At 32.5% G+C, this 17857-nt stretch overlaps 1 protein-coding gene across 2 annotated transcripts in view; it reads right to left on the reverse strand.

Annotated features, from left to right (window-relative positions):
- LOC114328539 (inter-alpha-trypsin inhibitor heavy chain H4) overlaps window positions 1–17857 on the reverse strand; it is a 77369-nt gene that overhangs the window by 30382 nt on the left and 29130 nt on the right. For both annotated transcript variants that reach the window (XM_050653667.1, XM_050653666.1), the window contains exons 4-7: window positions 16795–16998; window positions 10925–11188; window positions 6187–6492; window positions 2947–3469 (exon numbers count right to left, since the gene is read on the reverse strand). In XM_050653667.1, coding sequence (XP_050509624.1) covers window positions 2947–3469; window positions 6187–6492; window positions 10925–11188; window positions 16795–16998 — 1297 coding nt within the window. The remainder of the gene's footprint in view (window positions 1–2946; window positions 3470–6186; window positions 6493–10924; window positions 11189–16794; window positions 16999–17857) is intronic.

Genomic DNA, 17857 nt, shown 5'->3' on the forward strand with positions numbered 1-17857 from the left:
AGGCGCTCCATACATAGAGAGAAGAAAGCTAGTTCCGTTGGAAATAACTTCTTGTGGAGTTGAATTAGTTTTTTTTAACTTCAGCATATTCAAGTAATAATAGGTTTAACACGTATTTTCACTCCGAAGTAGTACTCAAGACTAATTAATACCTCGAAGGTGTCATCTACCTGAAGGATTTCGCCACCCAGGAAGATAATGGTGTAATTTGCATAATAGTAAACAAACTAAATTTGCATGAAGTTTATTCTATATTGAAATATTTATTAGTACTTAGCAATAAACATTTTGCCTAGAAAGTTGGCTTTCATTATTATATTTAAACCCTTCTGAGAAAAGAAAAGGTAGGGTGATTAGATTAGCCGACGCGCGACGTACCGATAGAACGTGCTTATTTCGATAAAACCAATCTTTGCAAATTGAATAAGACGCATAAGTAAGAAGAATTATTATAAGTTAACACTTTTTCATATCAATTTACTATTTTTGTTGGGAATAAGCCGTAAAATTGAAATAATAATTCTTATTATTTTCGCGTTACATTCACTTTGTAAAGATTTTTTTGTTGGCACTGTCATATAATACAGCTTATACATTGCATCTCTCGGTAGACTGCAAGCTGTATACTAGAAACATTATCATATTTATAATATCTTATATTATTATGTGTAATATAAGTTAAGTTAACCGATATAATATTATGTTTACTTGTATTACAGCTTCAGTGATGTATAAATATACGTGGTGTACTAATACATATTTATGACGATTATAGTCCATTCTTTAACGGTTAAATATTGCAAAACCTCTAAATTTAAAAAAACCGCTTGGATTGACATGAAATTTGGCATACACATAGCTAACAAGTCAAAGAAAAAAAGTGATATTGTGCCGATATGTGCTTTTGCCCCGGGGGTGCTTTTCACCCCCTCTTGGGGGTGAAAAAGTATTCGTCCAAAGTAAGTCCGGAAATTGATAAACTGACTAATTTTAAGTAACTTTTGTTTTATAGAGTTTTTTCACTAAATCAATACATTTCGAGTTATTTGCCAGCGAATATGTTAATTTTTCAACAAAATAACCACACTTTTAGACGGTTTTTTGCAAATAACTCAAATAGTACGTATTTTGTCGAAAAAACATTCTTAACAAAGATATAGCCTGTAAAGAATTAAAAAAAATGGTGTATATATCACGTTTCTATACCTAGTAGAAGCAGAGTTATAGCTAATTAAAAATAGGTTCATATTCGTCAAATTCCAAATGGAATATTTTAACGTGAAATAACCAAAAATGAAGCACATTTGGGGAAAACTCATTACAACTTATTTAAAATGTTTAAAAAAGCTTCATTTTTGTTTTATAAAAAAATTTTCTAGCATCAATAGTAAACAAGTTACGCTCAAAATAAAGTTAGTCCTTTTTTTTGGTAAAAAAATCGGGAAAATTACCCCCTAATTAGTATCTCAAATGAACTTAATCGTTACGACTTCACAAGTTTCTTGACCCGTGTATGTATTGTTTATATGATCTGTAAGTTTCATTGGTTCAAAGTCCTTATTTTTGAAAGGACTGTATTTAAATGGGTTGAACGAGTCACCCATCACGAATGTATGCAAATTTGGAAACACCAAATCTCAATCAAATTTTGTCTAACAGAAAAACAAAAAAATACATGATATTCAGAAAAGCAATGCTGACTTGCTTGTTTTTCGAGATTTTGGTATGTCTAACAATTTTTAAGTTAATTTGAAAAAAAGCATATTTCTCAAAATTAAAATTTTTAAAAATTTTACTGTAAAACCAAATTTTTTCCAAAATAAGCACTTTGAAAATAATATATTGTGGATAATCCAAAAATAATTTGTGGAGCGGTAACGATTAATTTCATTTGAGTTGCTAATGAGGGGGTGGTCTTCCCGATTTTTTTTTTGCCAAAACAAAAGCGACCAACTTTATTTTGAGCTTTCCTTGCTTAAATTTAATGCTAGAAACTTTTTATAAAAACACAAATAAAGCTTTTTTTAAACACTTTAAAAAAGTTATAATGGGTTTTCCCCAAAAAGTGTTTAATTTTTTGGATATTTCACTTCGAATTATTCTATTTGAAATTTGGTGAATATGAATATATTTTTCATTGGCTATAACTCTGGTTTTACGAGGTCCAAAGACCTAACGCGTACACCATTTTTTTTACTTTTTTACAGGCTATATTTTTAACACGAACGTATTTTTCGACAAAATACTTACTTTTTGAGTTACTTACGAAAAACCGTCTAAAAATGTAGTTATTTTGTTGAAAAATGAACATATTCACTCGCAAATAACTCGAAAAGTGTTGACTTGACGAAAAAGCTCTATGGAACAAAAGTTACTTAAAATTAGTCAGTTTATCCATTTCCGGACTTATTTTAGACTTATACTTTTTCACCCCCAAGAGAGGGTGAAAGTCACCCCCAGGGCAAAAGCACACATCGGCACAATATCACTTTTTTTCTTTGACATGTAAGCTATGCGTATGCCAAATTTCATGTCAATCCAAGCGGTTCTTTAAAATTTAGAGCAAAAACCGTGAAAGAATGGACTATTAGAACTCTTTTAATTCTTTGAATCGTTGTATCTCAAAAACGGTGGCTCTTACGAAAAAAAGTATTAAAATATTTTTTATAGATAATTATCTAATCTACATTTTTTGTTAGAACTAATTTTATGATAAAACCTACCGTTTCGCTGAAAATCGCTAAAAGCCATATTTGGAGACCTTTGACCTCGCGTAAATTTTTTAGCTCGGGTGGGATTTATGAGAACTTTTTACATTTCATTTATGATGGTATTTTGAACAATCCTGCCAATTTTCAGCTTGATGGTAATTATTGTAACCTCACTCCTATTTTTGAGTCTAACTGGACCGGTCTATAAGTTTATTTTTTTATATTAGGTACTTACCGAGGATTTGCCCAGAGACAACTAGCTCGGAGCCTCCAAACAAGATGGGAAAGACTTGCTTAGTCACTTCTGTTACATTATTGACATACTTAAACACAACATTAGACAAAAGAGGTGAGGAAATCTGTTTATAGAATTCTTGTAACTGTAGAGATGCGTCCGCAGCTTCGTAAATATGTCTGTTAAACCCTAAGTTCTTCAAGGCTAATTTTTGCAAGAAATTCTTGTCGGCGCCATCTCCAAATGATAAAGAGAATATCGGTGTTTTGCCGCTATTTAGTTCAGTGATAGTAGTGATGATTTTTTCATTGTTCGTTTCTCCTACAGTTGCTTCTCCGTCAGTTAGAAAGACTATAATCGGTTGGTGGGTTTTGTCTTCCTTATTTTTTAATATAATTTGAAGACCAGTGGTTAGGGCTGAGTTAATATCAGTACCGCCAAAAGCTTTTAGTTTTTCTACAACATCCTCCGCCTTTTTAATATTTTCTTCCGATGCAGGGTATGGTGGAGGAATCGGTTGTTGCTAAAAGAAATGAAAAATATTTATGGAGAGTAGAAATATGATCAAAATTAAACAGCGTAATTTTATCTATTTTCTAATTATAATGGTTTCTATTTCTCACTGTATCTTTATTATTATCCTTTTTTTCGGTTAAGAACTATTGTTAATATGTAAGAATTACAATATTATGAAAACATCGAAAAAAAATAAAGTTGTAATGTTTGAATGACCTCTGAAGGGATATTTGGTTCACACAAGGTCAAATGAACGATTGAAGCTTTTGAACCACAAAATTGCCGGACCGGATGGCATATTTCCCAGGTTAATCCAAGAGGGACTGAAAATAATTAATATGAGTCCCCTAATCGCAATATTTATAGCTTAGCCATGTTCTGGGATATATTCCCAAAGCTTGGAGAAGGGGAATGGTAGCATTTATTCCCAAACCAGGAAAAACAAAATGACAAAATTCCCCTTTAGCAAAATCATTCAGGCCTATAATATGTCTGACTTCATTCGTGTTGAAAACCATGGAAACATTGAATGAAATACATCAAGAAAAACAATCGTAATGAAAACCCTCTGCACAAACGGCAATGGGTGTATCAAAAAGAGTTTGCTCCAGAAAGAAGCTGCCCTTGTTGCATTTTTAGATATAGAGGGTGCGGTTGATAATACTTGGAGGCCGAGTTATGTATTGAATAATCACACAAACACTACTGACAATATACTTGAGGGATCCATTTATATGATGAAGTCAGATCTCTCAGAAACCTGAGAACTCTTCACTGAGAATATTATCACAATTATACCATCTAGCGAACAAAAAGTCCTAAATATTAATGGGACGGTGGATCACAAATGGATTTAAAACTGCTGCCCATGGTACTGAATCAGTAGTCTTTGGGCAAGCATTCAATTATAATAAATCTTACAGCCTAGGTCAATATACAACCGTGTTCTAGGCTAAAGTTTCTGCTTTGGTGACCTGCATTGATAAAATCATAGATGGAGATCCTAATTCTAAGAGAATCAACATTTATACAGATAGTAAAGTAGCTATTTTGGCAGTAAAGAACCTGCTAACTAAATGAAAACTGGTGAGGAACTGCAAAGATCTCCTCAACAATCTGGTAAAAGACAATAAAGTACCTTTAATACGGGTGCCGGGTCATTAAGGGGTGCAAGGGATGAGCGAGCAGATAATATATGGGCAAAACAAGGCATGAGAGAAATCTTTGAAGGCCCTGAACCTTCTTATGCAATCGCTAAAGATGCAACGACAAACGAGGTTCACAAATAGTTGATATGGAGTCATAAAGTCTAAACGGACTAACTAGTCACGCCTAATTTAAGAAAAATAAGAAGAAAAAATAACTGTGGCTAATCCACTATAAACACAATATTTAATAGTTTTTTGAAGTTATACTTCTTTAGGCGCGATGGGAGTGAATTTTAGATCAAAATCCTTAGTGCCGGACGCACGCGCGTTATACCTTTGCTCTGATTGGGTGTTCAAATTACATGTCAAAAATTATCCAATATGGCGGATGTAACACAGCTGAGGTTTGATGTGGTCTATTTTTGTGGTTATGGCTGTTGTGTTATAAAATTTGTGAGAAGAGAAACAACAGACAAAAGTTAGTTAATAGTTGTTATACTACCTTTTTAAATAGTTTTCGTATAAATTTACTTATTAACATAGAAAAGATGCCAGGTGTGGAAGCCCATCAAACAGAGAAGTGGAGTTTTATTCTGTGACTGCGGTTTTCAATCACAAAATTACTGATAAAAACCGACTATCTCGAAGGCGTAGAGATTTGTGGATAACATCAATCAAGCGGGACGATCTCATACAAAACTAAAGAATCAGAGAGTCGAGTAATATTGTAGTGACTTTTTAAATAGTTTTTAAAAGCGACAGGTACGTAATAATTGTAAATGTTTCAGTATCCTAATAAAAATTTTTATAGGTACCTACCTATTGGGAAAATTTAAAAAGAACCTACCAAAATAGTATGTAATGCTTTGATTTATATAATTTGATTACCATCAAAATTTCTATCAATATTCACCTAATATATTGTTTTCTTACTTATGTTATGTTGTATTTTCTTTCAATTTCATTCAATTCTAAATAATATCAATTCAAAATCAAAATAATTTGGTTAAATTCAGAACCGTCAAAAGTTTAATCCGTTTAGTTAGTTGATCTTCGCACGTGATGACACATGGTCTCCGTGGGTAAAAGTTTAAGGTGAATGAATTTCAATAATAACTGCGCTGATAAGCGGGTTCGAACTCCAATGGAAACTTTTATTTTTTTATTTTTTTTTATACATTTTATGATTGTCAGTTTACTTATTATATAATTTTTTTTCAGAAAATACGTATTTAGTTAAAATTTTTTCCTACATTGTTCAGAAATCATTTGTGGCATTTTTCAATGTGTTTGTTTGTGTGTGTTTTTTCTTTTATTATTTTAATTTTTGGCACCGTTTTAATAAAAAATTTTGAGAAGTAGTAAGTATTAAAATTAGTTTAATATTTAAATAAAATATAAATAAACTGTTTAAAGTGTAATAATTTCGTTGAAATCATATAATAGAAGTATAACTTCTTACGTGCGTACAAAGTACACACACATTCTTTTTATTCATACTTTTTGACTTTTCCGTTACTTCTATGGTAAAACAAGATGACACTGAAATAAAATGCCATTAAATGTCTATACTTACAGTTTTATTTTTGAAAATCGCTTCTGGATCTTCTGGTTCATAACCCCATTCATCGATACCAGACTGATATTGAACAGCAGACTTGTCGATGTTCCAAACTTTGACCACAGAACCAAATTCAATAATGCTAAATATATCTTCTTTTTTTAATTCTGGCAGAATGCTCTTCATAGCTTCCTTTAGTTGGGTTATTCTTATTCCTTCCATGCTACCGCTGGTGTCCAAAATGAAGACAACTTGTTTTGGAAGTGCCGGAATATCGCTTGGGGCAAAGAAATGGACGAAATGTCCTCCATCGACTAAAACCTAAAAATAATATAGAATTCTTTGATGACAAAATCCTAACCTGGACTTTTTGAAATGTGTATTTTTAAAAATAACATTACCAATTATTAAGTCTGGTATTCGACACATTGCAAATTTTCTCTTTAAAAGTACGGTCCCTTTGTGGACGGTCGTTGCGCAAGAAACTGGCTCTCTAAAGCGGGCCATTCACGATCTGATTTGTCGTACCTCTAGTGGTACTAATAGTGGTATTACTAGTTGGATATTCGGCACCATTCACGTCCCAACATTTGATCTTTCTAGCCTCCAACGTCAGTCTTACCTTTCAGTCACCTGTTTTCACGGTGGCGTACACTGCTCAGCCAAAAAATGTATCGAGTAAAGTCTATGCAAAATATAATTCGGAGGATTTGTGTTTTTAAAAATTGGGTACATGAGTTGAGGTTTCATAATTAAGCATGCCATAAGTTTCGTTTCTCTAGCATTTGTCTAGGGCTGATATGAACTAATTAATTTTTACGACTCTTGTAATTTTTACGACTTTTTAAGATGTAGAGTAAGTAGTTATATTCTATTTTAGAAAGAAATAAAAACTTGTTCTAAACTGGAGCTGGGCTTTACTTTGCTGTGTGTGGGTGTATCGTGTATTTTAATAGTAGCAATTTTTAGTGCCATTAAAAGTTATTTTCTATTATTTATTTGCGAACCTAGGGATCTTTGCTCAGCGATGTACCAATTGAGATTTTGTTTGGAGCTGATGTTGTAAGCAATTGTATACACGGAGGAAATACTAGTTACGGTGCGGTCTCGTAGCAAATTTACCATTTTAATTGGGAATAAATCACAATGTTATTTAGAAATTAAATTTGTTTGACGTTTCGACTTCTACTTCTGAAATCGTTATCAAAATGTTCCGAAGTGGAAGTCGAAACATCAAATAAATTTAATGTATAACTAATATCGTGGGTTATTCCCAATTCAAATAGTAAATTTGCATAAGATGCCAAAAGAAAATAGTTTCAGATTAATAAGAAACTGGTCTTTATTTACAGAAAGGAAAATGATTGGTCGCAACAAAAAGTAGATAATGAATTATTTTATTATTATTTATTTTGTATTAAATATTTGCAAACTAGGAATGTTTGCGTAAAGAAACTTGTAGACATCCCATACGTAATATACTGCGAGGCATAAGTTAGGGATATTGAAAATGTATGTTCATTTTCATAGTTGATTTTTTCGTGATTTCGTATTTCTTTCGTATTTCTTTAATATTAACACAGTTATGCAAAGATTTACCTACTCAAACTTTTTTTTGTACTTATACCGGGTGGAGGAAAAGAAATGTTTTTCTTATGTTAAGTTTGAAACACCCTGTAGGGAGGACGAGGTACAATAATGAGTATGCATCGGAATCGTATTACGTATTATAGTCTTGTTTGGTGAAAATTTTTTTTAATGTGCCTGATATCTTTTAAAATAGACGGTTGTGTATTTTAACTTGTGTTTTAACCGAAACAAAAGTTTGAGACACTCTTTAGGGAGGAAAATGTAAAATGGTGGTTATGCATCGATACTATGTTGTAGTCTCATCTTTTGTGAACCATTTATTTTTTTAATTTTTCTGATATCTTTAACAACAAAGAAACTAGACGGTTTTATTTTTTAATATATGTTTGAACTGACGACTGCGATACGTGAGGAAGTCATGTCTTATCATACCACTAAGACGAAATTGTTTCCTATATATGTATAGTGCGAAAGAAAAAGAGTGTTCAAAGAAAAAGAATATGTGTAATGTACCTCTCGATATTTAAAGAGCCTCCAGGTAGACACCGAATCCGTATTACTTTCAGGGAAATTCCACCCCAAAACATCATAAAGCCCCATTAAACAATCTCGTCTCTCTTATGTTGTGCTGTGCATACCGCTTACCTGATCGACAAATACCTCTTATAGGTGTCGATACGAACTGTTTAGGTTATGTGCCTTTCTGTTTTTAAAGTTTTGTTAACTGTTATTTTTTAGTGCTAATTTAGCTTTGTTTCAGTTAAAATACATGTTGGAGTAAAACCACTTATTTTCTTTGTTATTCTCTTTATCTTTAGAAAGCTAAAGTTATCAGGGAGATTCAAAAAACAAAATGTTCACAAAACATAAGACCACAATACGATTCCGATCTATACACAGATTTGTACCTCGTTCTCCCTAAAGGGTGTTTCAAACTTAACATAAGAAAAACATTACATTTCTTTCACCTGGTATAAGTACAAAAAAGAAGTTTAATTAAATATTTGCACAACTGTGAGTAATACTAAATTACTTGATTACTCAAAAAAGTTTTTCGCCTTTTATCGGAGTTTGGCAGGGATGTATTATGTCTCCATTACTCTTTAATGCATATTAGTGGCGCCATTTTTGAAGAAAAATTACGATCTCAAAGTGAAGGAATAATAATTAACGGAAGATCTATTAATAACATTAATAACATAAGATATGCAGATGACACCGTGATTATGGCAAGCTCTGCTGAACAACTCCAATTACTACTAAACAAAACAAACAGTTTTGTGAAGAATATGGACTAAAAATGAATATAAAAAAGACCAAATACATGATAATAACTAAGAATCAACAAAACATACATACAAGCATACATTTGGGAAATGGGCCGATAGAAAAGGTTGACAATACAAATACATAGGAACCTGGATTTCAGAGAAAAATTATCAAATGACAGAAATAAGGACCAGGATAGGAATACCAAGAAATGCCTTTGTAAAAATGAAAACAATTATCTGCAACAAAGACTTTAGATTCGAACTGAGAGTAAGAGCTTTGAGATGCTACGTGTTCTCGATACTGCAATATGGACTTGAAATCTGGATATTAAAGCAAGAACACCTAAATAAGCTAGTCATTTGAAATGTGGTGTCACAGAAGAATGCTTAGAATAGCATGGGCACAGAAGAAAAGGAACACGGAAGTATTGCGAGAAATGGGCAAAGAATGCGAAATAATAAACACAATAAACATAAGGGGACAGCGATATGAAATGCTAAGACTGATAATACAGGGAAAGATAAGAGGCTGAGGAGTGTAGGAAGAAAGAGAGTGTCATGGTTGAAGAATTTAAGGGACTGGTTTAAATGCAGTTTTATAGTACTCTTTAGAGCAGCGGTGGATAGAGTAAAGATAGTGATGATGCTCTCCAACCTCTGATTAGGAGACGGCACTTAAAGAAAAAGAAGGAGCTAACTTCGGTAGACCTACTGACATTTCGGTAGCCCTAAACCATATTTCTATTCTTTTCTCTACGAAAATTTAATGGGAATTTTGGCATGGAATCGTGGAAATACCAAATTGTATTGTCAAAGCAGAATACGCTAATACATTTTCTAAAGAAACGCTATTCTCTTATCCATTGCTTGCTATTCTCTTTGTTATTTCTATTTATATTGTTAACATACGTGACATAACAATCGAATGAATATTAGGATATTTGCATTTTTGTTTACATTACTGTAGTTCTCTACTTCTCTGAAAGGATAACAAAAGGCTACCTTCCTTCATTGTTTTAAACATGACTGGATTCAAAAATTCAAACCGTCATTTATATTCCGAATCCGAAAATTATTTGATAATTCTCAAAACTGAACTACTGGCCGATAAAACAATTGTCGTGTGTGCGCACTTTGTAGTTAGCCAATACTGATTAAACAGTCGGCCGACAGTTGGCCGACTTTTTAGTTTCAATGCAATCGGGAAGCCCATCAAACTTTTTTGTCGGCCGAGACTGAATCGGTGTAATGTGCGCATCTGCATGCATACTTCTCTGTACTGATTAAGAAGCTGACCAAACTATCGGCCGATAAAAAGTCTGCAGTTTGCGGGGGCTCTTAATTGAACAATGGTCAAACAACTGTTTAGTCGAATGTATGCGAGGGTCCATCTAAGGCCGATGTCAGATTATGCCTTTTGAACGGATGCGTTTCCGCCGCATCCGGTGAAAATGCATAGTGTGACAGATCGGTCCGGTTGCGTTGGAAACGGATGCGTTTTGAGTCATCGGTACGCGCTTACAAACTGCACCAGACTAAACGCATAGTGTGACAGGTCGGTCCGGTTGCGTTGGAAACGGATGCGTTTTCACCGCATCCGGTCAAAACGCATAATGTGGCATCGGCCTAACGCCATAGGAATTGATCTGCTTGTTGATAGTTGTGCGACTTTTCAGTCAAAAGGCAATCGAGGAGGTCTTTTGATTTTTTAGTCGAACGACTATCGAGTTGACAGTATGCACACTTCAATATATTGTTATAAATAGTTGTTCGACTAAAAGTATGTATGCAGTGGGTCTAAAGATGCAATTGGAACCGAAACCTGTCCGAAAGGATATTCCCGGTAAATATTACATACGATATTATTATTATTATCTCTTTAAAATACTTACTTCTCCTCCAGGACCAGCCTTTTCAACATCATATTGGACGACGAATTGTCCTGCTAGGCCATTTTCCGCATTGGTTCCCAAATCGGTAGCATATTGTTTTTGTTTTTCTATATCTGGACTAAACTTGACAACGGCTGACGTGGCATTCACCTTGACGATCTCAGCTTTTGGATTCAGTGATTCACCTTTCTTAGCAATTTCATTTCCAGACCTTAGTGGTGGAGCGTTTATAAATTTAAGAGGGCGAGATTCGTCAATATGAACCTGTAAACAGATAATTATAGAATACCAGAATATAAAAAAGATAAAAGTTCAAAACTAAACTGAATATTTTAAGAAATTACTACTAGTTAAAAGAAGTACATAATTAAGTTAAAGAAGATTGAGGGTTTTGTATTTATATTTTTGATTAGAATATTTTATACAGTGAGCACGTAAAGGTTGGAATAAATTAATTTTTTCGAGAACGGACGATTTTGGAAAAAAATCCCGAAACAGGTCAATTTTTATTCTTAAATTAAGACATATATATCATACTAGTGACGTCACCCATCTGGGAGTGATGACGTCATCGATGATTTTTTTAAATGAGAATAGGGGTCGTGTGATAGCTCATTTGAAAGGTAATTCAATTATATATTTAGTAGTATAATCATTAACATAATTAGTTATACAGGGTGCCCAAAATTTTTTTTTTAATTAAATTTGTTAACATAAAAAGAAGAATGTATTATTGTGTTTTCAATTTATCAATCAAAAGGCAAAATAAAAATTAAATTAAATTTTTTTAAAAATAACGCGGGCACATAAATTTGATACACCCTGTATATTGATCTGTAAATATTTATTAGAATTTAGTTTGGATGTAAGTGGATTTCTTTTTTAATGATCTTTCCGATGAACCATTAAAGAATTTTGTGAATAATTAAAGTGAAAAGGACGATGTATTTAGGTTTAAAATGGAAAAAGATTGTTTACTACGGGAACTATAGAATCCACAGGTAGAGGTAATTATCATTTTCTAGAAAAATGGTTTAAAAGAAAGTTTGGAATTTTAATATCTTTGTTTCACCCCGAGTAAATGTTGTAGAGTTTCCCCGAAAGTAATTAAGATGGTCGGAATAATTTTGAAATAATGACTGTTTGTTTATCGAATGCAAAAGAGAAATGTTTCTGATGCTTGGCAATTTGGAAGGGGAAAAGTGGTTGGAATGATTGAGTGAGTTTGAAAAAGAAGTCAGTATGTTATTGGCATCGCTGAGGAGCAGTTCGACGTTTTCGTGGATAGATAGTTAGCAAGTACCAGTGGTTGTTTGATAGTGGAGAATAGTGCTGAAAAGTGGAACGAGAGACAGATCAAATTGAGACGAAATACCTCTTTGATTCTGTATTATTGTGAGAAGGAGAGCAGAGAATTTTTTGGAGGCTGTTTGAATCGAGTACTGGTCAAAAGCTTGTTGGAGAATTGGTGCTGGTATGCTGATAGTTTTGAAGCTGGAGAACGGAGAGGGCTTTGATAAGTAGCCTTTAACATAGTCAACGAGGGAGAGCTGTTTTGGGTCACGAGAAGACATCAGAGTGAGTGAAGCAAAAGGTCAGTCAATTTATGTGAAAGATATTTTTATGTTCGGAAACTAAACTTTTGACTAAAAAGCATATGAATTAAAATTCCAATATTTCAAAAAGTAAATAGGAAATATAGGTAATCTTGCGAATACATAAATTTGTTTTGATTAGTTTGTTGTACCAAAGTCATCGGGAACAAACCGATAAATTGTTTTTTTTATAACTAGAATAAATTTAAGTGGTAAAAATTTCATTCGGACATCTGTGTCCACAGGTTTTAGATTTGATAGATTTTTTAGAGTATTGATTTTGTATGTTATTTTATATTTTGCTTTATTTCTTTTTTCCTATTTTTACCCCGATTAGGATCAACTAAGAGATACTTAAACCACGAGAGAAGATAAGTATAACGTAAGATAATTTAGACATTTTTTAATATTATAAAAAGGCACCCTGAGATTTTTTTATTCATTTTTTATGTATGATTTGCGACAATTAAATAATTAATCAAATAAATAATAATTAATGTAAAATTAATAAGAAGAAGATCATAGCAGTATGTAATCTATTTAATTCAAAATACATTTAACTGCTCTCAGAAAACGGAAAAAGAATGTTTATTTAAAAAATAAATATTGTTTTTTGCTTAAATTCAATATTAATGCAGCCACCCACCTGCCTCTCGACAGTTTGAATATTTGCGATGATTATGAACTTGAAAAGCGATGATTATTTTTCAAATAAATATTTTTTTCTGTTTTCTGAAAGCAGTAAAATATATTTTGAATTAAATAAATTACATACATTCGTCTTTTTATGCCAATAAATTTAATTTAAAATTTTTTTTGGACACCCTGTATAACTAATTATGCTAATGTTTATACTACTGAGTAGAGAATTGAATTACCTTTCAAATGAGCTATCACACGACCCCTATTCTCATTTAAAAAAATCATCGATGACGTCATCACGCCCAGATAGATGACGTCACTAATATGATATATATGCCAAAAAGTCTTAATTTAAAATAAAAATTGACCTGTTTCAAGATTTTTTTCCAAAATCGTCCATTCTCGAGAAAATGAATTTATTCCAACCTTTATGTGCACACTGTATGTATCGTCACTGATTAAAAAAAAGTTTCTTGTCACCAAACAATTATGAGTCTATCTCAACAACAATAAGTAATACACTTGACCCCTTTTTACAGAATAGGTAGAACCTTCGTACGTATGATTTTTGCACATAACCCGTCTTTTTTCATTTTTTCAAAATTTTAATCATTCGCTGCGAATTCTAACCCGAACAGTATAGATCAAAATGTAGATTGTTTTTAAAACTAAAAAGTTCAAAGTGAACATGTCAGTGTACGAAATCTTTGATATATTATGAAATTGAGGCTCCATAAAAAAGGAAAGAAAGAGAGACGTCACCGTGATTGTGGCAAACTCTGCTTAATGACTCGAACTACTACTAAACAAGACAAGCAATTTATGTGAAAAATATGGACTAAAATGAATATAAAAAGACCAAACATAATAATAACTAGGGAGCGGATTTATGTGCGAGCAATTTTGATGAAATATGCGCATACATATGCTGTAAAGAATTACGAAATTTGCGCAAGATATGCACAATAATTTCAAAAAATGCGCATTTTGAGAAACCACATATTTCTCTACAATAAAATAAATGTATCGATTTTTCACTATATTCTTGATTTTTTTATGGTATCGTTGTAAATTTGAGGTACGTATTTTTTCTCAATGTACTTTCATCGGGAACGCTTTTCTTGGAATATGTTTTCAAAAAACTTTTAAACATAGGATTTTGCAGTTTTTTCAAAGGTATGTTTGCACAAACCATCGCCTCGAATAATTCCGAATTAAATTTATATTGTTCATTGGATGAAGTCATCAACGATTGTCTACTGTCCATGGAAACTGATCAACTTTCTATTCGCTCATCTTCTTGCATTTTGACTTATGTAGTTCTGTCCCGACGTATTGTGTAACCGAAAATTTTCGCTGAGATGATGTCTACGAAAAATAACACATACTTTTTCAAACTGTTTAAACTACTTAAAATGTTGAGGATTCGGCGAAATATTATTTATTAAAGAAAAAAGAGGAAGAAAGCAATCTTAAAACTCACCAATTTACTACATGCTTTGCAGAATAATTTTCCATTTGGTGTCTTGGTATAAAGAAGCTGGGGATAGGTTGTGATCTGAGAATAAACCTGGCTATAATCTTTCGGCATATTGCACTGTTCACAAACAGAAGTGTTTTTACACAAAAACTAAACATTTGAATTGACCGACTAAATGTGACTAATTTTACTGATTTACGGGATTTCATTTAAATCTTATTTAAATTTCCATTAGAGAATCGTAAAACGATATTTAGAGATGTAAATATTCTTTTAAAAATAGTGTATTTAACATCATACAATAATTTTATGACGGCATACTATACGCACTTTGTGGGTAAAGATCGGGTGTTTTCTAAGAAAAACCGAAAGAGCCGACTTCAGGTAGTTCTCGAAAAGATATGACATAATTTGCGGGGGAATATTTTGGGTCGAATTAAAAAAAAATGAATTTTTTCGTTTGGACAAAAATGTTTTTAAATTTACACGTAATATGCAAGTTTTTTTTTAAAATATGCAAAATTTGGTAATGTTCTCAAATATGCGAAATATGCAAGCAATATGAATTTAGCATAAAATCCGTTCCCTAATAATAACATAGAAAAGAAAAAATATACAAACAAATATACATTTGGGAGATGTACCGTTAGAAAGGGTTGATAAATGCAAATACCTGAGAACCCAGATTTCAGAAAATAATGATCAAACAACAGAAATAAGGACCAGGATGTACATAGCAAAAAATGCGGTTATACAGATGCAAATTTTCTACAATAAAGACCTTAGATTAGAACTGAGGGTAAGAGCTCAGATGTTACATGTTTTCGATATTACAATATGGGCTTGAAAGTTGAACACTGAAGCAAGAAGAAATAAATAAGCTAAAGCCACAGTCTTTTGAAATGCGGTGTTTCAGAAGGATGCTTAAAACAGCATGGGCACAGAAGAAAACGAACCCGGAAATATTGCTAGTTACTAGGAAAGTTACAATATCTGGGACACGTAATAAAGAGACCGCGATATGAAATTCTAAGATTGATATTACACGGAAAGATGAGAGGAGGAACGAGTACTGGAAGAAGAAGAGTGTCACGGTTGAAAAATTTAAGGGACTGGTTTAAATGCATTTCAATAGAAACTTCACAGCAGCGGTAGATAGAGTAAAGATAGTGATGATTATATCCAACCTCCGAATGGGAAGAAAAAGAGCTGATGTCCAACATAAAAAAGTAAAAATTTATACTTCCGTCAAATTATAAGAAACAGTAAAGCGAAAATAAAAATAGAAGGTAAGTGGAGACTGGGAAGATTTAAACATTAGTGATTGCATTTACTTAAAGTATGTCCAAACTATCAATTAAAAAGAGAAACCAACCGTATCACCAAATCCACAAGTAAATTTTTTTTTTAATATTTATGTTTTGGCTTTTTTCGTTTGAAGAAAAGATGTGATTTTTGGTAGATTTAATACAGCAAAACATTTTTTAGCTCGAGGTTGTCGATTTTTATATTTTTAACGATTTTTGAGTTCATGGTATTACTCGGACGTCAAAGAAAACGAAATTCTTTGTAACAAAAGTGTGAAAATTTATTATTGTTGAACAAAACATAAGCATAAAAGCAATTATATCTCTCGACAGCGTTACCTCTAAAAATGTCGAAAGAAAATCTATCAAAATTTCAGTTCGATTGGTTAAGCAGTTTTTGAGTTACAATGTACACCGCCTTTAAAAAACCAGCTTTGAGAAAAACGCGTTTAAAGTTTTGACAACTTCGTCTTCATCTTCTTGTTTGTCTGTCAAATTCTAAAGTAATGCAGACCGGAATATATTTTTGAATCGCGGAGTAATCTACAAAAGAGCAAAAGAGAAGGAGAACCGTTGTTGTTGAACGTTTCTCACTACGCTCAAGCGCGAAACGACGGTAAAGCGAGTCGAAGGTAGGAATATTCAATAGACTCTGAAAATTTTGCTCCGATCAATCTGAAATTACCAGAGTAGTCGTGAAGCTATGCACTTTCATATAGAATAATAAAAAAAATCAAAATTTCAAACCATACCCCCCTCATCCCCATAAATATTATTTTTGGCAATCTTTAAATCAAAATAAAATGGATAAAAAAAGCGCCAGTTTCTTTTGTTTATTCGCCTTACCTCTACGTCTAATTTTTTGACTGGTTGTCCTGGATGAATATTAATGACAAGTTCGTACTGGTTATTAGCACGTGTTAAAAGCTCTTCGTACTTCAAATAGAAGACTGCTTTCTTTTGCGGTTCAACGTTGACAGAAACTGTAAATCTATTGGAATCTCTTGCGCTGACTGATACATGAGCTGCAGCTTGTCCACTTTCAACAGCCTGAAAATAGATTATTGTAAAAATATACAAAATTATTATAATTATTTATTATTATATCATAAAAGAGATAAGCAAAATTGCTCTAACTATAGATAAAGTATCTTACTAGATGCAGTATACAAAATACTAGTTAGTCCAGTCGGATAAGGTTAGACGAATAACAGAACTAACCTTGTATGCCGAGCTACCCAGAACACCAACCAAACTACGTAAAAGACGTAAATAATAACTTATATGCGTTATGTATTAAGTTCACTTAATTTTATTAACTAGCAAGTTTATTGGCTTGAATTTGTCTGTCTCTAGTATAAGTTTCATGTCAGCAAATATATTTTTATGTTTCAACTATTTTTTTTAATTTTGGACTTTTATGGGGGGATTTCCCCTTTCCCCACTCGTAGATCCGCCATTGGTTCTTCCAAAAAATTATAAGAAATCGCAATTGCAAAAATTTCAGTCCTTTTGGACACTTTTGGTCGAAAATTTGAAAATGGCGAAGATATTGAACAAAAACAATTGCTATAAAACCAATCAGGTCCTAAGCTCGCGCCTTTTACCGCGTACTTTCTACCTTAAATATTGATTTTAGCAATGTTTGTGCAAATAAAAGTAATCAAAATTGTCTAAAATTTAATTCCCTCCATTTTTCTATAGGTACATTTTTGTCGTAAAACTAATAATAAACGAGAACATTCAATAATTATTATGCTCTGTCACTATTTCCTCTTTAACTCAGGAAATATCCAGCGCACGAAAAAAATTGTAATAAAAGAAACTACGTATAGAAAATCGCATTTTCAACAATTTCATTTCTCACACTTTTTGTCGAAAAGTTGAAAATGGCGGAGATATTGGACAA

Source organism: Diabrotica virgifera, chromosome 6 (assembly GCF_917563875.1).
Source record: "Diabrotica virgifera virgifera chromosome 6, PGI_DIABVI_V3a".
In the NCBI taxonomy this organism is placed as follows: domain Eukaryota; kingdom Metazoa; phylum Arthropoda; class Insecta; order Coleoptera; family Chrysomelidae; genus Diabrotica; species Diabrotica virgifera.